Source organism: Rana temporaria, chromosome 2, assembly GCF_905171775.1.
Source record: "Rana temporaria chromosome 2, aRanTem1.1, whole genome shotgun sequence".
Classification (NCBI taxonomy): domain Eukaryota; kingdom Metazoa; phylum Chordata; class Amphibia; order Anura; family Ranidae; genus Rana; species Rana temporaria.
Window position 1 is genome coordinate 351,508,838 of NC_053490.1, and position 26,296 is coordinate 351,535,133.

The 26,296-nt window shown below is 44.6% G+C and overlaps 1 protein-coding gene across 1 annotated transcript in view; it reads left to right on the plus strand.

Annotated features, from left to right (window-relative positions):
* ZC3H11A (zinc finger CCCH-type containing 11A) overlaps positions 1 to 22,790 on the plus strand; it is an 810,109-nt gene extending 787,319 nt beyond the window's left edge. Inside the window, exon 16 of the mRNA XM_040337594.1 lies at positions 21,423 to 22,790. Coding sequence (XP_040193528.1) covers positions 21,423 to 21,654 — 232 coding nt within the window. The 3' untranslated portion in view covers positions 21,655 to 22,790. The remainder of the gene's footprint in view (positions 1 to 21,422) is intronic.
* The last annotated feature ends 3,506 nt before the right edge of the window (positions 22,791 to 26,296 follow it).

Below are 26,296 nucleotides of genomic sequence, written 5' to 3' on the forward strand. Positions count from 1 at the left end.
CCTCTGTATTTGCAATCAGAGAGGGCCTGTGGCAGAGGTGTCTCCCTGACGTCCATTTCAGGAGGGTCTGTGGTAGAGATTTTAACCTAAAAAGGTTCAAGTAATACTCCAGCTGCCAGGTCAGTGAGAGAGGCCTGTCCAGGTACGCTAAGCCCACTCAGGCAGGAGTGGTACGGAAAGTGTTACATATGCAGGACTGTTCCAAATACTGCACCTGAATCTGCTGTTCTCCTTCTTTCAAACTCTATCCTTTCATCAACGGTTCATTGTTTTTACCCGGCTGGGTAATAAAGAGCACAGAAAAGACACTTGTTGCGGACATTCCTTTACTACTGCTATATGCACCATTCACCCCTAGAAATTCGGAAAGAGCCACGAGGTAAATGTGACACCCAAAACAAACCAGCAGCTCCTCCCGGGGGTAGTGCTTGATCTATCATAAGGTCTGGAAGACTTGTATTGCTTGGTATGGAGCCAAAAAATGTAATCCTCAGAAATAAGCGATAGGGAGAATCCTCTTTTCTACAGTGAGCTGTAAGAAGTCTCCCTCAACCCCCTGCAGTGTCCTGGGCCAGCATTTTGTAGTGGAGCCGCCGGTGATCGCCTGCCCTGCTCAGCTTCGTCCTCCTGCTGCCGCCGCCATCTTGCCTGCGTGTGTCTCCCGAGACTCGGCCTGTTTGGAGGTAGGGAGAGCCATCCACTATCTCCTGGGTACCCATCCGCCTGCTTGCTACGGTCCGGAGGCTTATTTGGCCATTGGGGACATCCGTTGCGGCATCGGAATGATCCGGCCCGGTGAGGCCTGCAAAGCACCGCACTTTCCTAAGTTGTCTTCCCTCGGGATAGAGCCGCGGCGGGGACCAGCCGAACTTCTGGTCCCCGGATCCTCTATGCCTGCCCACCCGCCCTGCCACCACTGCATAGCATTGCTGCCCACCCGCCCTGCCACCACTGCATAGCATTGCTGCGGCCTAGTGTACTGCCAGAGACTGCCTATATGTGCCAGCAGTAACATCCTGGAGTTTACAGCTCTCTGCCACATGCCTACCTCTTATCCTGGGCCCCTTCCATCCCCACACCTCAGGCCTTATCTCCCCACTATCCTGCTAACTACGTGCCTGCTGCTGAGTGCCCTGTGCCTGGTAATCTCCTGTGGTGTGACTTGCTGGCGGCCAGCTTGGGTAGTCTCCTGCTGTCTCCTGGAAGCTCCTTTGGGCACGACTACCTATCCTCCTTTGGTGTCCCTCCTGGCGACCTATCAAATGTCCCCCCCCAAAAAAAGGGAAGGGGAACTCCAGAGCCGCTAAGCCCAACACGTCGCTACAGGTGTCGCCGCCCTCTTCCCTGCAAACGGGCCCTTATTCTGATTGGGCGTATACAGGCTTTGCTGGCCGACCTGAAAATGGACTCCACTGAGGCCCCAGCGACAGAGGGGATGCCCCCATCATCTCAGGACAGCACTGCTACTATCCTGGCTGCGATCGAGCAGAGCAGGACTTCGCTACTGGTGCGCATCGACCACCTCGCCGAGGAGTGTAACTTCATAAGGAATGACCTGGACCAGATAAGAGGGAAAATGTCCGAAACTGAATCCAGAGTATCGGTTACTGAAGACCTTACGGCTACCCATGCCGCCTTCATTGCTGAGCTCCAACGCACGGTTCAGTCTCTTGTCGCAAAATCGGACGATGCAGAGAACAGGCTGTGGCGCAACAACGTCAGAGTCCTCGGTCTGCCTGAGGGAGAGGAGGGGGACCATCCAGCGGTGTTCGCAGAGGAGTTTTTCAAGAATCTCCTGGGCTTTACTGATGTTCCTCCTACTTACGTTCGTCGAGAGGGCCCATTGGGTGCCCACGGGCCAAGCCATCCCCGGAAATATCCCCAGGCCTTTCTTAGTCCGCTTCCTCAACTTCCGAGACAGAGATAAGATTCTCTCTGAGGCCCGCAAACACTCCACACTCAAATATGGCAACACCTCAGTTCTTCTTTTCCCAGATTTCTCGGCCGAGCTACAGAGGAAGAGGAAGACCTTCACTGATGTCCGCAGGCGCCTCAGGGAGAAGGATATCAAATACAGCATGCTCTACCCCAGCCGCCTGCGTGTCCAACACGGTGGTTCAGTTCGCTTCTTTGATACTCCATCGGATGCTGATGTCTGGCTGACCACCTTGCAATGAAGGCGCCTTCTCACTACTCCGCTGGATCCACACGTTTTTCCTCCCCCTCCTTTTTTATTTTTTGTCTTTTTTTTCTTCTTTCTTTTGCATCCTGGTTTGCTATGCCCGAATTTGATCCTTATATGAGGCCGGAGTTACCCCCAGGCGCACCTTTACACGTGAACCGCACTTGATCCCCCCCCCCCAGTTTTGTTTTGCTTTGTTGTTTTCTAGGAGTGGAGGACCCCGCGTCCGTTCCCTGACTCTACCTGGAGTATTCCCATATCTGGGAGGGAATATATCACCATTCCGGAGTGCCCGGTCCCCCTCATCGTGAGGGGACACAACCTCCACCACGTTTGCCTACAGGTTGAACTCACGCTGGGACTGACCCAGGAACTTTGAGCCTCCAGTAGGCAATCTCTGTTAGTAAGTTTAGGGTAAGAAGCTGTCTTGGTGATAGTTGGGGTTATGCCAGGCAGTAGTTTTCACACCTGCTCGGGTTCCACACCATTTACCTTGCTGAACTATGTGACCTTCATCCTGTTTGTCTCTACTGTTCACCTCTTTTTTCTTCGGAACTCATGGACGGTTGCATCGCTTGGTCTACATCTGCAGTGGGCCCTTGGTAAGAACACCAATGGGTGTCAGTAATGCTCCTACTGTTATTTCACTTCTCTATTAGAGTTAAAGTTGTTATCTTGGAATATTAGGGGTCTAAACGACAAGGTAAAACGATCGTTATTGTTTAAATATTTACAGTCTCATAAACCTCATATTCTGTTTCTCCAAGAAACTCACCTGACGGGCAGTAAGATCCTAGCACTCAAGCGGGCATGGGTTAAGCAGGGGTTTCATGCCACTTACTCCTCCTACGCAAGGGGTGTGACTATCCTGCTGAACAAGTCGCTCCCCTACTCAATCGAGCAGGTCTTCCTTGATCCAGGGGGTAGGTACCTCATCCTCATTATTGAACTGTATGCACAACGCTGGGCGATAATCAATGTGTATGTCCCTCCTCCGTTTGATTCAGCTATTCTGTACACCGTCCTCACGAAAATAGCCCCCCTCCAGGTACAAAATACTATAGTTGGAGGGGACTTTAACTCTATCCTAGATCATAACATGGATACTACTAATCCCCTCAGACCTGCCTCTCCTGATTTGGCCCTTTGGGTGGACACTTTTGGTCTCCAGGAGATCTGGCGGTGGAAGCATCCGGAGGATAGGACGTACTCATGTGTCTCGGCGTCACATAGATCTGGGTCTCGCATTGGCTTGATGTTTGGGTCGGTTTCTGCCCTGTCTCATGTTGGGGCGGTCTCTTATCTCCCGGCCGGTCTCTCAGACCACTCACCGCTAGAGCTGGGCCTGACTCTGGGTACTTCCCGCGAGCCGGGATGTTGGAGGCTGGCGTCTCATTGGATAGAGAATCCTCAAATTCAGGAGTTGGTGGAGCCCAGGCTAACAGAATACTGGGCGACAAATGAGGGGTCTGCTTCCCTTGATGTGGTCTGGGAGGCGGGCAAGGCTCATGCCAGAGGTGAATATATCTCCTCTATTAAAGCAGTGAGGGCTGGCTTTGCGTCCCACACCACCCAATTGGAACAGAGTGAAGGGGATGTCACTGGAACTCTTTTCGGGGCATCCCACACCCGAAAACTATTCTACACTAGCTCAGGCGAGAAGAGAGTTGAAGCTTCACTACACATCATTGGTACACTCTGATACGCGAAAGCTGGTTGCCAAGCTTTTTGAGTCGGGGGACAAGAATGGCAAGCTACTAGCCAACTTGGTGGCTGAGCCCACGCTTCAGACAGTAATCCCTAGAGTTCATTCTTCCACTGGTAGCCAAGTTACTGATCCCGAAGGTATACTGAGGGAATTCCATCTCTTCTATAGCAACCTGTATGATGACCCTTTCCCTGGCTCGGCTGGTGCCGGGCTGGAAGAACTAGGGGGAATCACCTTGCCTCTCCTTTCTGAGGAGGACAGGGCTGCGCTAGACAAACCCCTGTTGTGTCAGGAAATAGAGGAGGCAATCTACTCCTTACCTAACAACAAATCTCCGGGCCCGGATGGTCTGCCCGGGGACTGGTATAAAACACATGCTACTCTATTGGTCCCTAAACTCACTCAATTATTTTCAGATTGCCTCGAATCCGGATAGTATGTATCAAGCCCATATAGTGTTGTTGCCCAAACCCGGGAAGGATCCCATCTGCTGCTCATCTTATAGACCCATATCGTTGCTGAACTATGACCTCAAAATACTCACTAAAGTACTAGCCAACAGAATCATGAAGGTTTTGCCGTCCCTAGTCAACATAGATCAGACCGGCTTCATGCCCGGTAAGTCCACGGACATAAATCTTAGACGTGTCTTTACCCATCTCCAACTCCCACCCGAGGAGAATGCCTCCCGGGTATTGGTTTGCCTTGACATCGAAAAAGCTTTCGACACAGTTAGATGGTCCTATATGATGCAGGTTCTGGAGAGTTTTGGCTTCGGCCCCACTTTCCAGAAATGGATTGGTCTATTATACAGAGCCCCTACGGCCCGTATTAAACTAAATGGCAGGCTCTCGCCCTCCTTCCCGATTCGGAGGGGGACGAGGCAGGGGTGTCCTTTGTCCCCTGCGTTGTTTGCCCTGGTGATGGAGCCCCTGGCGGAGGCCTTGCGGAGGTCAAGTGAGGTGTCCGGCATACAGGTGGGTTCGGTGGTCGAGAAATTGGCATTGTACGCAGATGATTTAATCCTCTTTCTTAGGGACCCTGGTCCCTCGCTAGCTGGGGCACTTCGGCTCCTGGACAGTTTTACGGACCTTTCTGGCCTCCGAAGCAACTGGAGCAAATCGCTCATCCTGCCCATTGACCCTGGGGTGGGGCAGGGAGACTGAGAGATCCATCTTGCCCTCTGCAATGGGCTGACACTATTAGATACGTAGGGATTAACATCTCTTCCAATACCCAGGATTTTTATAAGCTCAACTTGTCCCCGGCGCTGCAGTGGTGCAAATTAAAACTGAAGGCTTGGTCGAACCTCCCATTATCTTATAGGGAGAATTAATTTAATTAAAATGAAGCTCTTACCGTTCTTGTTGTATATCTTACGGCACTCTCCGGTCTGGATACCAAAATCTTTCTTCCAGCAGCTAGACTCCTCGGTGACCTCCTTCTTGTGGCAATCACGACTGGCCAGTTTCAGTAAGAAGATTCTGCGTAGGCTGTGGACACAGGGGGGACTTGCCTGCCCTGACTTTTACACCTACTACTTAGCGGCAATGCTCACTCATGCGCACAACTGGCTGGTATCGGACGATACTAATGCGTCAGTCATTCTGGAGGCAGCTCACTTGGGATCCTTTGAGGCCCTCCGCAATGCCCTCTATAGGGGTTTGGGGGGTTCTCCAGTAATTTTGACAACGGCTATGAAAGCGATTATAAAGGCATGGTACCTGGTAGTGATCAAACCTAACTTGACGAAGGCCAGATGGTCCCCCAATACGCCACTCTGGTGTAACCCCAGGCTGCGGGAGTTCCACTCTCTGCAGGACCCGGGTTTGTGGGCCGGCAGGGGCATCAGGTATCTAGGGGATATATGTGACAAGTTGGGGCTATTTACATTCGACAGGCTTAAAAATAAATTTCAGCTTCCGAACTTTTTCTTCTTTGGGTTCCTGCAACTCCGCCACGCCTTTAATTCACAGTTCAGGTCACCCCAGCTTTGGCTGGAACTTAAAAAAATGGATGGAGTACAGCGCTCAGGGTGTTTGCACAAAACAATCAACTAAAGGGTTAAAAATTAATAAAAATAATGATAATAAAATTGATTAAAAGGATCGATTAGTTTAAGATAAAAATCACAAAACACATTGGGGATATACAGTATGACTGTTCATATTCAAAAATCCATGATAGGTTCAGTCCCAGCAAAAATGCCTAAAGAGGCTGTGATTGATGAAAATGAGGAACTGATGTGGTTGAAGGCAGTAGTTCAGGGCTGCTATCCGGGAGCGAAGCCAGCTCGGTGTATACAAGAGAAAGACAAAAGAGAGAAGCGCCTCTGAGTATGCTGCTTTTAATTTAAAACATAAAAATATATCCAGCACTTACATCATAGTGGTATGGTGCAGTCGTGGAAGCTGGCGTGCATCTGTAGCAGACAGTCCGCAAAGCGTGAGAGCTGGGCAGCCGGAGAGAGCCGGGGAGAGAGACGGCTAAGTCCTAGTTGTTGTGCCGCTGCTAGGCAATGGATTCATCAGCTGTTGCGTGACGTCAGGTCGGACGGAGGCTGAGGGGGACCACAACGCGTTTCAGAGCCTGCGCACGGAAAAGACCAGCGCGCTCCTTTTTCAAGTGTAATGAATGGAAGACAGGGCTCATATTTTAAACAGTCATGTGATCAGTGCCGACCAATGGGCGTACAAGGATAACGAGCAAATGGAAATAAATGGAATTTCTTGGTTGAAACTGACAGCGGGACAAAAATTATATATATATATACTTAAAATGGGAAAGTATAATCTAAAGAGGGTGAATATTAAGTGATTATCTATATATGTATAGTCAAAGTAGCTATATATACATATAGTGGGGGAAGCATGATTAAAAAGTGAAGGCAACGTATTACAAGCATTGGACACTAGAGGGCCACCAGAGTAAGAATATATAGACGGTGCCTCAGTTTAAAGTTATATTATAATGGGAATGCTTATAAGGGGCGTTGCTTCGGGTAGTGGCAATAAAACCCGCAAAGCTATGATGAGGCAAATATAAACATAACATGAAATTGAATGTAAATATAAATAAGAATTGATCATATCAAAAAATAAAATAAATAATAAAATACAATACAAGGACAAGTAGGAACAATCATTGAGCATATCAGGCCCAAATGTAAATGGAAACTGATACGTAATAGAGTTTAGGGGGATATGGGGGGGGGGGGGAAAGAAAAACGCGCGTGTATGTAGGGCTGCATACATAAACACACATATGCATGCATCCACATATACGTGTAGATATGTAATAACACAGTAAAGTTAAAATGTAAAGAATATGTATATTTGGATATTTAAAGAATGGCATTAACATCTAATTCTTCGTTGAGGCCGAGAGGAGAGAGACAATCAAGAGTAAATATCCAGAAAGTCTCGCGTTCGCACAGTCTGGAAAAACGCTCAGCCTCAGAGAGGCCCCTAGGTATGGATTCAATGACCCATACCCGTAGGCCCTCCGTAGATTGGTCGTGATGCTCCAGGAAATGGCGAGGCACACTGTGTTCGTCACATCCAGCCTCAACGAAGCGTCGGTGTGCACCAAAACGCTGTCTCAAAGGATTGATGGTGCGACCAACATAAAGTAGTTTACAGGGGCATGTAATACAGTACACCACATAGTCGCTGGAACAATTGTGGAAATTGTCCAGCGAGTATGATTTACCTCTATGAAAGAAATCTTTTTGGCCGTGGGTGACGAATGGACAGGTTTTGCACCTGGGTTTGTTGCACCTGTACATCCCTTTAAGTGGGATCAGACAGGTGGAATCTAACGGTTTAAGACTTTTTAACCTACTGGGTGCTATCTTATTTTTAAGGGTAGGAGCCCTTCTGTACGTGACTTTAGGTTTATCACACAAGGTAGTAGCTAAATGGGGGTCTTGTTTAAGTATGTTCCAATGTTTTGAAAGAATTTGTTCCATTTTTTTGTATTGTCCATGGAAACCGGTGATAAAACGCACAGCAGGTTTTTCAGGTGATTTAACAGTTTTGGGTTTTTTTCCGGGGAGAAAGATGTTGTAAGCATGATCTATTAATGGTTCGGGGTACCCTTTTTCAAGGAATTTTTGTTTTAAATGAGCACTTTGGAGAATATAGTCGCTATCTTTGGTACAGTTTTGGCGTAATCGGCAGAATTGGCCTTTGGGTATGTTTTTAACCCATAATGGGTGGTGACAACTATCATAATGCAGGTAAGAATTTCCTGCAGTAGGTTTAGTGTAGTTGCGGACGAATATGTTGTTATGTTCGTGACATAGTTCTAGGTCAAGAAAGGCCAGAGATTCCTGATTCCACACGAAAGAGAAAGAGAGTCCTAACTGATTGGCATTACAGTGATCGACAAAACTATTCACCAGACTGGAGGGACCATCCCAGATGATTACAATGTCGTCGATGTATCGGCCGTAAAATATGATGTGTCTTGAAAAAGGGTTGTCTTTCCATATGGCTAGGTTCTCCCAAAGACCCATGGTCAGGTTGGCATAGGAAGGGGCAAAATTTGCCCCCATTGCTGTCCCATGGGTCTGTAGGTAGAAGTCGCCTTCAAAATGGAAATAATTATGATTAAGGCAAAAGGAGGTAGCCTCTAAAATGAAGGCCATCTGTTTTGAATTAAGCAAGGGGTCAGAGAATAAGAATTCCTGTATCGCACGAAGGCCAATGTTATGGGGAATGGAAGTGTATAAGGAATTGACATCCAAAGACAACCAGGAGTAATTCTCCTGCCAAGCATAAGGGGACAAGAGTTCCATGAGATGTATAGAATCACGTATGTACGATGGGAGTTTCTGAGCTAGGGGCTGCAGGAAAGAATCTATGTATAATGAAAAACCACTGGTTACACTGTTCATAGAAGCAACAATAGGCCTACCGGGTGGATGTGATGAATCCTTATGTACCTTTGGTAGATGGTAAAAATATGGGGTGCTATAGAAGTCTTTTCGTAGAAAAGCTGCTTCTTTCTTGTCAATGACTAGGTCAGCTGTGGCTTGTGAGATGAGAGTGTCGGCTTCCTCACGAAAAAGGGGGAGGGGATCAATTGTTAGTTTTTTGTAAGTGTTAGTATCGGCTAGTAATCTCAAGGCTTCAAGTACATAGGACTGTCTGTCCTGGATTACGATGCCTCCACCCTTATCAGCTGGTTTGATTATGAGGTCAGGATTGTTGAGGAAACGTTTGAGGGACGCTCTCTCTCCTGATTTAAGGTTAAAATTATGGTGTTTGTTAAGGAGGGCTGACTGTTGGCATAACTGTTGGAATTCAGCAAACACTACTCTATAGAATGATTCTAGATACGGTCCCTTAGATTTTGTTGGGAAAAATAGTGATTTGGGTTTGAGGGATGTATGTATAATCGGTGGTGAAGTAACCAGGTGTTGAGTGAGTAAATGAAAGTCAAGCTCAGAGTTAAACTCGCCAACGTCTACGAGCAATGGGCTCATGTGGGACGTTTCATGAAGAGAAAGATTTAAAGTGGTCTCATTGGAGATGGAGATAGGTGAAGACTCTTTCGATAACAAAGTATCCTTAAGGGATTGTATATGGTAAAATCTCTTGAGGGTAAGATTCCTAATAAATTTATTAAGATCTTTAAATAATTGAAATGGATTGGGTTGGATGGTAGGGGAGAAAGTTAGTCCCCTACTCAATAGTGCGGAATCTTCAGGAGACAATATGTAAGAGGACAAGTTAAATAACTTTATAGTTTTTGCTGTTTGGCACTCAGGGTGATGTTTTCTACGTCCTCCCCTGCATCCTCGTCTATGTGTTTTCTTTTTAGCCGGTGTTTGGAGTGGGGACCCTTTTCTAAAAAAGGCGAGAATGACAACGAGGTGGAGTATGATGGTATTTCATCTCTATTAAAGTCGCCTAAGATTAAGTCGAATGGGGTAGGTAGGGGAACATCTGGAGCAACAAAACTAGTACCTATATTGGAGATATTAGAAGAGGAACTAGATGCAATACCGAGATTGGTGGTGCATGGTACAACGGTATCGGTGGAGGAAATATTAGGTGTTAAAATTACAGGGGACACTGTTTCACCAAGTATAGGAATAGAAGTGGAGGTAGACGGAGATGCTATAGGTTGAATTGATGGCCTATTTCTCTGTCTATGTATAGGTTGGGCCCTTTGGGGTAACGGGCGGGCTCTACAAGGTGTAGTGGAAATACTGTGCACAGGTATATCTGTGTGTTTTAAAGCTACACGTGGAATTATTTTAGAATACGGTAAAATGGACATAAGAGCTGGTATAGGGGAATTGTTCTTCCATGAGAAGATCTTATTTTGACGATAATCATCCAAATCCCTATGGAATTTACCCAATTTAGTTTTAATGAGAAAGTTCTCGTGAGTTTTGGTGTTCTTTTTCAGGGTCTCCAGCCAAGTTGGTGGAAGCTTTTGTTGAAGTGATGTAATTTCTAACGAAACCATCTGTGTGTGATGTACTAACTCATCATATTTAATGTGTCTTTGACTGATGAGTACTCCTATTAATTTATTAGTGCAGAACTCAGCTATTCCTTCCCACTCTGCATTGTGGGAGACATCTAAAAAGGAACAGGTCTTGAGAATTCTCAAGCCTCTGGGAGAGATTTTATATTCTAGATATTTTTTGAGGAAAAACTCATCCCACCATTGTGTGTTAGTGGAATTGATGAGTCTTTCTAATTTTTTGAATTTACCACAGAGGGAGTATCTATCAGGGCGAGAAAGTTTAGAGGAGTCACAAAAAAGGTCAGAGGGCAAACTAGTATATAGGGTATCTAAGACATCATATTTATGGTATTCTATTTCGTTAATTAGTTCCATCTGGTCAGAATATAATGTATATATTAAGGACTGGGGTTTGGGATAATAAATCTAAAATTATGGACAGCTAGAAAATTTTTGGTCAGCAAAGGCACAGAGATGCTGTTAAAATAATAAGCAATGTACTAAAATATCAAAGGGTGAAGGGTTGTATCTATGTATAAAATAGTCATCAACTGGGCATGACGACTGGAAAATAATTACTAGTAAGATGAAAGTCGGGCAATCAAACCTAGCAGCTATACAAGACTTCAAGGAGAAACAGAAAAAAATGGATGGAGTACAGCGCTCAGGGTGTAGCTTTAAAACACACAGATATACCTGTGCACAGTATTTCCACTACACCTTGTAGAGCCCGCCCGTTACCCCAAAGGGCCCAACCTATACATAGACAGAGAAATAGGCCATCAATTCAACCTATAGCATCTCCGTCTACCTCCACTTCTATTCCTATACTTGGTGAAACAGTGTCCCCTGTAATTTTAACACCTAATATTTCCTCCACCGATACCGTTGTACCATGCACCACCAATCTCGGTATTGCATCTAGTTCCTCTTCTAATATCTCCAATATAGGTACTAGTTTTGTTGCTCCAGATGTTCCCCTACCTACCCCATTCGACTTAATCTTAGGCGACTTTAATAGAGATGAAATACCATCATACTCCACCTCGTTGTCATTCTCGCCTTTTTTAGAAAAGGGTCCCCACTCCAAACACCGGCTAAAAAGAAAACACATAGACGAGGATGCAGGGGAGGACGTAGAAAACATCACCCTGAGTGCCAAACAGCAAAAACTATAAAGTTATTTAACTTGTCCTCTTACATATTGTCTCCTGAAGATTCCGCACTATTGAGTAGGGGACTAACTTTCTCCCCTACCATCCAACCCAATCCATTTCAATTATTTAAAGATCTTAATAAATTTATTAGGAATCTTACCCTCAAGAGATTTTACCATATACAATCCCTTAAGGATACTTTGTTATCGAAAGAGTCTTCACCTATCTCCATCTCCAATGAGACCACTTTAAATCTTTCTCTTCATGAAACGTCCCACATGAGCCCATTGCTCGTAGACGTTGGCGAGTTTAACTCTGAGCTTGACTTTCATTTACTCACTCAACACCTGGTTACTTCACCACCGATTATACATACATCCCTCAAACCCAAATCACTATTTTTCCCAACAAAATCTAAGGGACCGTATCTAGAATCATTCTATAGAGTAGTGTTTGCTGAATTCCAACAGTTATGCCAACAGTCAGCCCTCCTTAACAAACACCATAATTTTAACCTTAAATCAGGAGAGAGAGCGTCCCTCAAACGTTTCCTCAACAATCCTGACCTCATAATCAAACCAGCTGATAAGGGTGGAGGCATCGTAATCCAGGACAGACAGTCCTATGTACTTGAAGTCTTGAGATTACTAGCCGATACTAACACTTACAAAAAACTAACAATTGATCCCCTCCCCCTTTTTCGTGAGGAAGCCGACACTCTCATCTCACAAGCCACAGCTGACCTAGTCATTGACAAGAAAGAAGCAGCTTTTCTACGAAAAGACTTCTATAGCACCCCATATTTTTACCATCTACCAAAGGTACATAAGGATTCATCACATCCACCCGGTAGGCCTATTGTTGCTTCTATGAACAGTGTAACCAGTGTTTTTTCATTATACATAGATTCTTTCCTGCAGCCCCTAGCTCAGAAACTCCCATCGTACATACGTGATTCTATACATCTCATGGAACTCTTGTCCCCTTATGCTTGGCAGGAGAATTACTCCTGGTTGTCTTTGGATGTCAATTCCTTATACACTTCCATTCCCCATAACATTGGCCTTCGTGCGATACAGGAATTCTTATTCTCTGACCCCTTGCTTAATTCAAAACAGATGGCCTTCATTTTAGAGGCTACCTCCTTTTGCCTTAATCATAATTATTTCCATTTTGAAGGCGACTTCTACCTACAGACCCATGGGACAGCAATGGGGGCAAATTTTGCCCCTTCCTATGCCAACCTGACCATGGGTCTTTGGGAGAACCTAGCCATATGGAAAGACAACCCTTTTTCAAGACACATCATATTTTACGGCCGATACATCGACGACATTGTAATCATCTGGGATGGTCCCTCCAGTCTGGTGAATAGTTTTGTCGATCACTGTAATGCCAATCAGTTAGGACTCTCTTTCTCTTTCGTGTGGAATCAGGAATCTCTGGCCTTTCTTGACCTAGAACTATGTCACGAACATAACAACATATTCGTCCGCAACTACACTAAACCTACTGCAGGAAATTCTTACCTGCATTATGATAGTTGTCACCACCCATTATGGGTTAAAAACATACCCAAAGGCCAATTCTGCCGATTACGCCAAAACTGTACCAAAGATAGCGACTATATTCTCCAAAGTGCTCATTTAAAACAAAAATTCCTTGAAAAAGGGTACCCCGAACCATTAATAGATCATGCTTACAACATCTTTCTCCCCGGAAAAAAAACCCAAAACTGTTAAATCACCTGAAAAACCTGCTGTGCGTTTTATCACCGGTTTCCATGGACAATACAAAAAAATGGAACAAATTCTTTCAAAACATTGGAACATACTTAAACAAGACCCCCATTTAGCTACTACCTTGTGTGATAAACCTAAAGTCACGTACAGAAGGGCTCCTACCCTTAAAAATAAGATAGCACCCAGTAGGTTAAAAAGTCTTAAACCGTTAGATTCCACCTGTCTGATCCCACTTAAAGGGATGTACAGGTGCAACAAACCCAGGTGCAAAACCTGTCCATTCGTCACCCACGGCCAAAAAGATTTCTTTCATAGAGGTAAATCATACTCGCTGGACAATTTCCACAATTGTTCCAGCGACTATGTGGTGTACTGTATTACATGCCCCTGTAAACTACTTTATGTTGGTCGCACCATCAATCCTTTGAGACAGCGTTTTGGTGCACACCGACGCTTCGTTGAGGCTGGATGTGACGAACACAGTGTGCCTCGCCATTTCCTGGAGCATCACGACCAATCTACGGAGGGCCTACGGGTATGGGTCATTGAATCCATACCTAGGGGCCTCTCTGAGGCTGAGCGTTTTTCCAGACTGTGCGAACGCGAGACTTTCTGGATATTTACTCTTGATTGTCTCTCTCCTCTCGGCCTCAACGAAGAATTAGATGTTAATGCCATTCTTTAAATATCCAAATATACATATTCTTTACATTTTAACTTTACTGTGTTATTACATATCTACACGTATATGTGGATGCATGCATATGTGTGTTTATGTATGCAGCCCTACATACACGCGCGTTTTTCTTCCCCCCCCCCCCCATATCCCCCTAAACTCTATTACGTATCAGTTTCCATTTACATTTGGGCCTGATATGCTCAATGATTGTTCCTACTTGTCCTTGTATTGTATTTTATTATTTATTTTATTTTTTGATATGATCAATTCTTATTTATATTTACATTCAATTTCATGTTATGTTTATATTTGCCTCATCATAGCTTTGCGGGTTTTATTGCCACTACCCGAAGCAACGCCCCTTATAAGCATTCCCATTATAATATAACTTTAAACTGAGGCACCGTCTATATATTCTTACTCTGGTGGCCCTCTAGTGTCCAATGCTTGTAATACGTTGCCTTCACTTTTTAATCATGCTTCCCCCACTATATGTATATATAGCTACTTTGACTATACATATATAGATAATCACTTAATATTCACCCTCTTTAGATTATACTTTCCCATTTTAAGTATATATATATATAATTTTTGTCCCGCTGTCAGTTTCAACCAAGCAATTCCATTTATTTCCATTTGCTCGTTATCCTCGTTATCCTTGTACGCCCATTGGTCGGCACTGATCACATGACTGTTTAAAATATGAGCCCTGTCTTCCATTCATTACACTTGAAAAAGGAGCGCGCTGGTCTTTTCCGTGCGCAGGCTCTGAAACGCGTTGTGGTCCCCCTCAGCCTCCGTCCGACCTGACGTCACGCAACAGCTGATGAATCCATTGCCTAGCAGCGGCACAACAACTAGGACTTAGCCGTCTCTCTCCCCGGCTCTCTCCGGCTGCCCAGCTCTCACGCTTTGCGGACTGTCTGCTACAGATGCACGCCAGCTTCCACGACTGCACCATACCACTATGATGTAAGTGCTGGATATATTTTTATGTTTTAAATTAAAAGCAGCATACTCAGAGGCGCTTCTCTCTTTTGTCTTTCTTTGGCTGGAACTTGATGGCTTGGAGATTCTCCTGGCTGAGGTCGATCTCTCCAAGCCACTATCCCAAAATTATCGAGCACTCCTGCCATCCATTCAGGTAGGATTGGAAGATATGTGGAACTACCCATTCCAGCAGCTGGTTGCCACTAGGGACAAATTGATCCAATTCAAGATCCTCCATAGGATCTACTATACGCCCCAGCGTCTCCATCGCATATACCCGACCCTGTCGGCCAGCTGCTGGAGATGCTCTGGTATCCCAGCAGACTTTGTGCACATATTTTGGGATTGCCCTCAGATTGGGGACTATTGGAGGGAAGTGACTCAATTTATTCATGGCCTAACTACCATCCCTATTCCCCTAACACTTAGTGTCTGCATCCTCGGCCTGGTGGAGCAATTGGCACTTGCCAAAGCAACACGCACCCTCATAGGTATCCTTTTTTACGCAAGGAAAGCCATAGTCTTGAAGTGGAAGTCAGCCACCCCTCCCACGTTGAACGCATGGAAGCAGATGGTTAATGCAACTATACCCCTATACAAAGCGACGTATCTGTCCCGAGGATGCCCCAAAAAATATGAAAAAGTCTGGCACCTGTGGACAGACTCGGAATCCACAACAGACGATCAGCCCCCTGGGGAGTAGCTCAGAAAGACTGCATTGGTATCCACCTGTAACACTTGGAGTTGAGACCCATATTCTGATTTAGTAACAGGAGGTGAAGCATAGATAATGTGATGACCATACTTACTCCCAAGGGCCCCTGTAGCTTTCAAGTCAGTTACTGAGGATCGGGAAGAGGTTCTGCAAGATGCAATAGCTCCTTTTGTATTCCTGATGTTGATGTGTGCAACCTGAGAGGTGTTTAGGTAGTGTTTAGTTAGACATGCCTAGTGTTATGGTGTGAGGTTAACTGTTATGTCTGTTCTTTTATTTTGTTACTTTTTGTGCTCGTTGCTACGTGCAATGATTGGCCGGGTTATGCCCCTATGGCCCTGTTTTGTATCTCAACAACATTGAAAATACCTTAATAAAAACAATTAAAAAAAATAAAAAATTAAGAGTTACTAGATAAGCAAGGAGAGGAGCTAGTGAAAAAAGAATTGAAACACTATTTTAGTACCAACTTAACCAGCGAGACGGCAGATAATATTCTATGGGAGGCACACAAAGCCTACATAAAGGGGGATCCTGATCGCGTTGGGCGGCCGAAGGAAACGAGAAAGAATAAAAAAGAAGGAAAAAGTCATAAATAGGTATACCAGTTAGGGAGTGAGATATGAGATGAGTAAGGAAGCCCTGCTAGCATCAATCACAATTATTGCAAAAGAAAGATAACACCAAATGCTCTAATTATAGACCGATATCACTCCTGAACGCTGATACAAAACTATTCGCAAAAATCTTAGCAAAGAGAATAAAAGAGTTTATGACAGAGCTGGTCCACCCGGACCAAGTTGGGTTTGTTCCCAGTAGAGAGTGGAGTGAGAACACTCATACTTCTCCAGAAAATTAGAGAGGGAAGGGTCCCTGGTCTACTCTTTTCAATAAATGCTGAAAAAGCATTCAACAGGGTAGACTGGGGATTCATGATGAATACATTGGAGAGCATGGGAATAGGCCCTAGAATGATGCAAGGGATACAGACATTATATACAGGGCCTGGGGCCATGGTAAGAGTTAATGGAATATTATGATCCCCCTTTAAGATGAAAAATGGAACGCAACAGGGATGCCCCCTGTCACCACTGCTGTTTGTGTTAGCGCTGGAACAATTACTGGCGATGGTACGGGGGGGGCGGATATAGGGGGCTTTAGGGTAGGAGAAGAGCATAAGCTGGCTGCATTCGCAGATGATATATTATTTTATATATCTAACCCCCGTATTACAATGCCCAAACTTTTAAGAGTACTAAAAGAAAACCGAGAACTTTCCAATTTTAAGATCAATCCGAATAAAATCGGAAATATAAAATATTAATATGACAACAAAACAGCAAAAATTTTACAAGAATAATTCCCATTTCCATGGAGAGAGACGGAAATAAAATATTTGGGGATTAGATTAACGGCCTCACCAAAGAAATTATATCAAGCAAATTATATCACACTTTTGGAAGAAATTAAAGAGAATAGAAGTACGTCCTCTTTCATGGACAGGTAGGATTAACGCTTTAAAGATGATAATACTGCCAAAGATCATGTACAAGTTTCAGATGCTCCCCATATATATACCCCCCGCATATTTTAGAGTACTAAAAACACTAATAATAAAATTAATATGGCGCAATAGGAAACCTTGAATAGCACTGACGACACTGCAGAAAGAAAAAAAAACAAGGGGGATTGAGTGTACCCGATTTTCAAAAATACTACAAGGCAGTATTGTTAACACGGGTGGTAGAATGGGTGAAAATATCAAACGAAAAAAGATGGGTCAACATAGAACAGTGTTCCCCAACCCCCGGTCCGCGGCCCACTACCGGGCCGCGGCACTTCTGCAGCCGGGCCGCGAGCAGGCGGCATGAGAGAGCCCTACATGCTGACCGCGGCACTCTGCCATTCGGACCGCAAGGAGACTTTTCTTCCTCCTGCGTCGCTCATAGAGCCGACAGCGGGAGGCGTAACAATTCTGGGTGGAGGGCGGAGCTGCCCGAGGTTATCAAACAGGCGATTGGCTGCTAGGACTGTCCTTCATCCTAGCAGCCAATCACCTGTTTGTTACCTCGGCCCTCCATCCCTCCCTGCAACTTTTCTCCTCATGCTGTGCCTCCCTCCGATCTGTCCCTAAGTGTGGGGGGTGGAACCGAGGACTGTAATGTGTGGGGGGTGGAACCGAGGACTGTAATGTGTGGGGGGTGGAACCGAGGACTGTAATGTGTGGGGGGTGGAACCGAGGACTGTAATGTGTGGGGGGTGGAACCGAGGACTGTAATGTGTGGGGGACGGAACCGAGGACTGTAATGTGTGGGGGACGGAACCGAGGACTGTAATGTGTGGGGGACGGAACCGAGGACTGTAATGTGTGGGGGACGGAACCGAGGACTGTAATGTGTGGGGGACGGAAACGAGGACTGTAATGTGTGGGGGACGGAAACGAGGACTGTAATGTGTGGGGGACGGAACCGAGGACTGTAATGTGTGGGGGACGGAACCGAGGACTGTAATGTGTGGGGGACGGAAACGAGGACTGTAATGTGTGGGGGACGGAAACGAGGACTGTAATGTGTGGGGGACGGAACCGAGTACTGTAATGTGTGGGGGACGGAACCGAGGACTGTAATGTGTGGGGGACGGAACCGAGGACTGTAATGTGTGGGGGACGGAACCGAGGACTGTAATGTGTGGGGGACGGAACCGAGGACTGTAATGTGTGGGGGACGGAACTGAGGACTGTAATGTGTGGGGGACGGAACTGAGGACTGTAATGTGTGGGGGACGGAACTGAGGACTGTAATGTGTGGGGGGGAAGGCTGAGGACTGTAATGTGTGGGGGGGACTGAGGACTGTAATGTGGGGTTATGATATAAATAGGGGCAGATGACAGTACTGTTAATGGGGGAGCCCAGAGTATGACAACACTACCAGTGACAGGGTGAGTGTGAGCAGGGCCTAGTGGGGACACTAGCTTCATCTGTTGGGGCCTTACCACATCTGGTGGCAGGCAGCATGGCAAGTGACAATCCGCATCTGGTGGCAGGCAGCGTGGCAAGTGACAATCCACATCTGGTGGCAGGCAGCGTGGCAAGTTACAGTCCGCATCTGGTGGCAGGCAGCATGGCAAGTGACACACTCAAAGCTCCCACTGATTCAACATTATGGTGGGTTTAACTTTATTTTTTACTACAATGTAATAAATAGAAATAATGCGCTGACAAATTGCCCGCGAAAAATCGCTTACCCCCCGCATGCCATCCCCAACCTCCCCCCAACCGGGCCTTGGAAAATTTTCCTCCATGCAGCCGGTCCCCGGTGCCAAAAAGGTTGGGGACCACTGACATAGAACACGCGATGGCCAATACACAATTGGGAAGGGACATATGGACACCTCCACAATATAGATCACTGGGGGTTAATACACATACACATACACTTACACAGACAGGGGCAGATCCACGTACCTGCGCGTAATCTTCCGCCGGGCGCAGCGCATCTAAGATACACTACACTGCCGCAACTTATTTTTTTTATTTAGAAACCACAAAGAATTTGCGCCGTAAGTTACGGCGGCGTAAGGGCGCGGAATTCAAATCGATGTAATGGGGGCGTGTTTTATGTTAATACGTCGTGACCCGACGTAAACAACGTTTTTTTGGAACTGCGCGTGCGCCGTCTGTGGGGGTATCCCAGTGCGCATGCTCGAAATTAACCCGGAAAAAGCCAATGCTTCCGACGGTGACGTCATTCTACACAAATCCCTATTCGCGAATGACTTACGTAAACAATGTAAAAATTTCAAAATTGTATGCGGGAATGACGGCCATACTTAACATTGAGTACGCCTCATAACAGCAGCTTTAACTATACGCCGGAAAAAGCCGAACGAAAACGGCGTAAAAAAAAATGCGCCGGACGTACGTTCGTGGATCGCCGTGAATAGCTCATTTGCATACTCAACGCAGATTTTGACGGAAACGTCACCTAGCGGCCGCCGAAAATTTGCATCTAAGATCCAACAGCGTATTAAGACATACGCCTGTCGGATCGATCCCAGATGCCGTCGTATCTTGTTTTGTGGATACAAAACAAAGATACGACGTGGGAAATTTAAAATTACGCTGGCGTATCAATAGATACGCCGGCGTAATCCTTTTGTGGATCTGCCCCATAGTATTTAAAATTTGGGCTAATGTGCATAAGAAAAATAAATGGAAATATAACTCACCACTGATATCACTAAAGGAAAATAAGTATTTTGCACCTGGAAAAAATTTAATGGGAGGGAATTTGACAAAAAAATAAAATGTACAATTACGGTATATAATGCAAGGGGGGAAAATATGCACTTTACAAGTATTAAAAATAAAAAAGATCTGATGGATATAAATGAGTGGTGGTACTTCCAGCTCAGGCATTTTGTAGAGGTGCTCCCCCAGCCGTTAAGAGGAGGAGAGAATTTAACATAATTTGAGCGCCTATGAAAAAACTTGAGGGAATATATCCCGAATATATACAATTCTGAGAGAGGTGGAGGAGGTGGAAGTGCCATCATTTATAAAAAAACTGGGAGAGGAAAGGAATTGGGGAAATGTGGAAGCAACCAAGAAGTGGGACAAATCTTGAAACTTGTACATGAAACCGTAAACAATAAGATGATGGAAATGAACTACAAAATGTATATCTATGTGGTATAGAACCCCCGACACACTAGGAAAGTACCAAATGGGGCAGACAATGAAGTGCTGTCAGAGGTGTGGTCAGGTTGGAACTATGGCCCACATATGGTGGGGATTCCCCAAGATAGTGAACTATTGGAAGGAAGTATTAAGTCATATCCAAGAGATTACCAAGATAGCCCTACCAGAGGAACCTTGGACATGTTTATTTCATGGAGTAGATATTCCGATTCAGATATAAAAACTCAATGATAATACACATGATCAATGCCGCAAAAAGTTTGATTCCGAAAAATTGGAAAGAAGTATAGAGCCCAAAGATAGGCGAATGGTTTGATAAAATAGAAGAGATATGTAATATGGAATATCTAAGACATTGCTATGAAGATACGAAGAGGGGTTCCTGGAGAGGTGGGAAGCGTGGAAAAAAATTAAGTTAAAGAAATATGGTGAAATTAAGATTATGAAGTGAGGTTAATACGGAAAGGTAAGAGCTGTGAAAATTTGTGGAATAGACTCCCTGCAAAGGTGGTTCTGACCAGCTCAGTAAAGTGCTTTAGGAAAGGCCTGGATACTTTTCTAAATGTACATAATATAACTGGGTACTGATATTTATAGGTAAAGTTGATCCGGGGAATATCCGATTGCCTCATTGGGAATCAGGAAGGAATTTTGTGGAGTTGAACTTGATGGACTTGTGTCTTTTTTCAACCTTACTAACTATGCAACTATGAGGTTGAAGGCGGGTGGGGAGATTGGAATAGCGAGAGGTGGGGGTTGGGGGTAGTAGAAATAGTTAGGGGTTAAATAAGGTAAAGTACATTTTTCCTTTTTTACTTGGTAGAGAAATGTCTGTTTTTGTCTGTTATTTGGATATTCATGTGCAATATAAAGCCCAAAAAAAATGGAAATTTGTATTTGTGTTTTAAAACATAAAAATTCACTTTTTTGTCTAAGGCAAGTTTCATTTTAAAGTGATCTTTTTTTACATTCACTTTAAAAAGAAACTTGCATTTGATAACAAAAAAAAATTGTTTTTCACGTTGCCTATCCCCCAACTGAAGGACTTTTTATGCTTTAGTTTTCAGGTTCCCGCATTAGATCCTGGACATTCGGGTACAGCGCCGACTGTTGTAAAGTCACGAAGAGCAAGTATTGCTTTACTGGGAAAGCCTTCAATTCTCACAGAAGACGACTTTGATGAACTGATCTGGGATATCTCAGATGGTAAACTAGATGATGAAATTGATCTGGATCCCAGCAAAGATGAGGATGATCTTCTAATGGAATTGTCAGAAATGATAGACAGCTAAACCTTGAAAATCTGCATAGATTGTTAATGAATGGGTTAACGAATCCTCCTTCATTCGCATTCAGCGAGGTCTAAAATTAAACCAGCACCATTATTTTTGGAGACTTGATGTTTTATTTGATTGGATGAATATCCTTTATTCTGCTAGAATAACATATGCTGATCCACAATCCTCTTCTAAGAGATTTGTGTAATAGATAAACTGACAACATTTATTTTGGTTTGTTTCTGTTTATACATTTTTGCATTTCACGCATTCAAATGTTTACCAAGTTCAATTATTAACTTTTAGCTTGACCTGCTTTTATATCTTTTAGAATGCTGACAACGTATTTTTGGCAGTAATTGCAGTCTATGCTGCAATTTAGAGACTTCAAAACCCTACCTAAACTTAGTACTTATTTAAATACATATTTCTACTTAATAAATTTGTTAACCACTGATCCAGTCAGTATCCTAAGTATCCTAAGTATCCTAAGTATCCTAAGTTTTCAGTTTCAACCAGTCCAGTCCATACCCATTTGCTAACCCATGAGTAAAATATGGCCAAAATAGCCATTAATAAAAAGTGTATATATTTGACTTTTATATTTTGAAAAAAATCTGAAAGTGTGCTTTAAGTAGTAATATGGCATAAAGTTAGATGTGTAAGAGAAATGTAATCGCTTAATCTTGAAAACTGTTCTATAATTTAACAAATTATTGTAAAGAACTACACTTTTTTTCATTGGTTTAGTTTTAACTTTCCCTTGCATGTTTCAGCCAATTCAGCATAACCATTTTGTACTAGTCTGTGAAGATTGTTATTTGATTACTCCTTATCATTCAATAATGGCTTAATATTGTTTATTATGTTATAATTCTTGTAAGATGTTTTATGATAATGTAGTTATATCTGGTTTAGCTTTGGTGACTATGTGATCTCACTTTAGACATTTAGAGTATGAACTTTTGATTTGTATCAATTAACACAAAAAAAAAAAAAAGATGTGTGTTTTGCAACAGACCACCATGTTATCTAATTAGCAAGTAGAGCTTATAACCCCTTAAGACAAGAATAATGAACAATTGGTATACATTTATAACAGGTGCAACATTTACAGTACTCATTAAAACATTTACATTTTTATGTTTTGACTAAGCTTAGCCCATATAGGGGTATTGGCTTCCTTTCATGTAATGCATGGACATTAAGGTGACTCTTTCAATTCCCAGTGCAATGTAAGTTGAAAGTAACTCTTGTCTTAGAGCAGGGATCCTCAAACTATGGACATCCAGCTGTTGTAGAACTACACATCCCATGAGGCATTGTAGCACACTGACATTCATAGACATGACTAGGCATGATGGGAATTGTAGTTCCTGAACAACTGGAGGGCCGTAGTTTGAAGACCCATGTCTTAGAGGCTGCTGCAAGCTGTTGAATGTTCCTTTTTTGTTTTCAATGGTCTCTTCAAATCGGTACTACCGAACATTGTAAGCAAAAATGAAACGCTACAGAGCTTTAAAGGGGCTGTAAAGGTTTGTGTTTTTTCACCTTTTTAAAAAAAAAATTTTCATTTAAATATTTAAAAAAAGACATACAAACATTGAAAAAAGAGAGTGCCATGGCAAAACGCCAGGCCCCCTCCTTGACCAACATTGCCAACAACATAGGCAATCTACCTAACATAGGTATCTGACTGCTCTTACTAAACCAGCAACCCACCCCCCTCCCTCCCCCCAACAACCCAAAACTCAGTTCACCACCTCCCACAGATAAACACCAAGAAAGTAAATAGGTACACGCTACCGCTATCCATAATAGGCAGTTGTGACTTCAAAAACTATAACATTAATGGAAGTCTAATCCTAGCAGACCGGACATTTCAACCAGGGAACTGACCAGTAAGCATGAGTGCCCCCCCAACATATCAGGGTAAAGCCCGCAGGCCCTTCAGGTCAGGTCCAGTGGTCTGCAGTTTATCTCAGGCTAGACAGCCAGCCGACCAACCTAGCCCACAGTAGTATGAGAATTATACCATACCCTGTCAAACTTCTTCTCACACCCCCTGGAGAGTTATGTCGCCTTGTAGTAGGGCATCATGGAATTCACAAGCCCCTTCCAGAAAGCTATGCTTGGGGAAGCAGGTGACTTTCATTTAAGTAGAATGGCCTTCCTCCCATAAAAGAACAAAATATTTAACAGCGTCCTGAGGGCCCTGGAGGGGAGCACCCCCTCCACCAGACCCAAAAGACACACCTGGACTGACAAGGGAACGGGCACCTGTAAGATGTTTTCTATGCAAGAGGCCACCTCCCCCCAGAATACCGTTATCTGTGGGCACTCCCAGAAGATATGCTTTGCATCAGCCGGCGAAAAAGAGCATCTCCAACATTCTGAGGAGACAGACATGTACAGAACTGAAAGCCTCGCAGGGGTGAAAAAATTTAAAGTGTATCAGCCTATTCCTAGCGGATACCAAATGCTGAAAAGGGTGATCCCACCTTGAGTTGATCAAAAGTTAGCAGCACACCATCTCTGGTTATGTCCTTAAGAATTTTAACTCACCCCATTGGGTCCAGGAAAGAGCAAAAATGAGGCAACTTGGGGTTCTCCCACAGCGGAGTCTGTGGCGAGAAACCCAAGTAACTGGGGCAAGCTAGTCCCACCGCCTCCTCCCATGCCCTAACAGTCTCCCGCATGGACAATGTCAGTGGCAGATCTGACCCGGTTCCTCTGTGGATAGCTAAGCGAAGGGTCTCATACGATCCCAAGTGGGCCGCCTCTACCACCGTGGCAGAATCCCCAGCATCAGAGGTCAACCATCTGCGTGCAAACATCAGCTGCCCGCCAAGATGGTACTTCCTCCAGTCAGGCAAAGCCAGCCCCCCATGCCCCCAGGGCTCCTGTAGCACCTTAAGTCCTATATGTGGTAACTTGGGGGCCCATAAAAATTAACTAGTAATGCCATCTAGCTGTTTGAAAAAGGAGTTAGGAACCCTCACTGGAGTGTGCCACAAGAAGTACAAAATGACTGGAAGAATTTTCATCTTCAGTAGGTTTATTCTTCCTATGAGCGACAGCGGGAGTTTTTGCCAGGCCTGTGCCTTTAGCTTAAAAAAAGCCAACAGGGCATAGATGGATCAGCCCCCTCCCTGGCATCCAAGGGTAAAATGGAGGATTTGCCCCAATTCACCTTCAGGCCCGAAAAAGTAGTAAAATCATTCAGGATCCTCAGGGCCGCCTGAAGTGAGGGCCCAGGGTCCTCAAGAAACAATAGCATGTTATCAACATATAATGCCAGACATTCCCGAATAGTGCCCACTCTAATAGCAGGGGAAAGAAACCGCCACTCCAGATGAGTGCACTTTGGTGGTGAGTCTGAACTCAGAGAGATCCAATGGGTGCAGGCAATGCACGAAGCATAAATGGAAGCAAAAAGGTATGGACAGCCGCACTCCGATAAATGTAAAAAACAATAAAAGCCTTTAATCCAGTAAAAAAACACTGCACAAACAGAGAAACAGCAAACGGTGGGATAATATAGCTGACGCGTTTCACATTGTTATACAATGCTTAGTCATAGCTATAATTAAGCATTGTATAACAATGTGAAAGGGGTTCCATCATAAGTGCGAAAAGAGGGGATAGAGGGCACCCCTGTCTAGTACCCTGGCCCACCGGAAAGAAGGGAGAGATAGGCTGGCCCTGCCTAATTGCCACCCTGGGAGTGCTATACAGCAAAGTAATCCACTGCCTAAAAACCCGACCAAACCCCATCCTCTCCAGCACCTGGAGCATATACCCCCAATCAATCGAGTCGAAGGCCTTCTCAATGTTGATCGACACAATGATTCTGGTACCAGCATCCTGCCCAGGGAGCTGCAGATGTGTAAAACAGCCTCCTTAAATTAGTGTCCGTAGACTTCCCAGGTATGAACCCCATCTGATCAATATCGACCAGAGAGAAGATCACCCCGACAAGCCTATTAGCCAAGACCTTTGTTAAAATGTTTAGATCTATATTCAGGAGAGCAATAGGCATATAAGCAGAACAATCCAGATGGTCCTTACCTGGTTTAAGCAACAGAACCATGTACGCATCCAGCATGGAGGCAGGGAGTCTATTTAATTACAGACCCTGAGCCAAAAGTGCGTTAAGTCTAGGGGCTCTTTGGCATAGCTTTTATAAAAGTCCGTCGGGAAACCATCTGGTCCTGGAGCTTTAGAAGGAGGAAAATCAAAAATGGCCGCCACTATCTCTTTATTAGTAATTTTATCATCCAAGGCCAACCGGTCACCATCTGACGACCTCGGGAGGGCATCAAATGCACCGGTGTCATAACTCGGCACAGGGGCATAAAGTTCAGCAAAGTAGTCCTGAAACACTGACAGTACCTCAGAGGGGTCGCTAACCAGATTCCTATCCCTAATAGCCGGGATGTTCATTATCTGATTATCCGCCGCCACCAATCTCGCCAACAACTTCCCATTCTTATTACCCTCAGAAAAAATAGAATTTGTTTTATGTTTTGCTTCCGTATGGGCTAAATCTGAGAAATGTAGGGAGCAGGGCCGTCTTCAATATGGTTTGGGCCCTGGGCAAACATTTTTTTGGGCCCCCCTCCAGCTTATTTTGGGCCTGGCTGGTTCACATGTA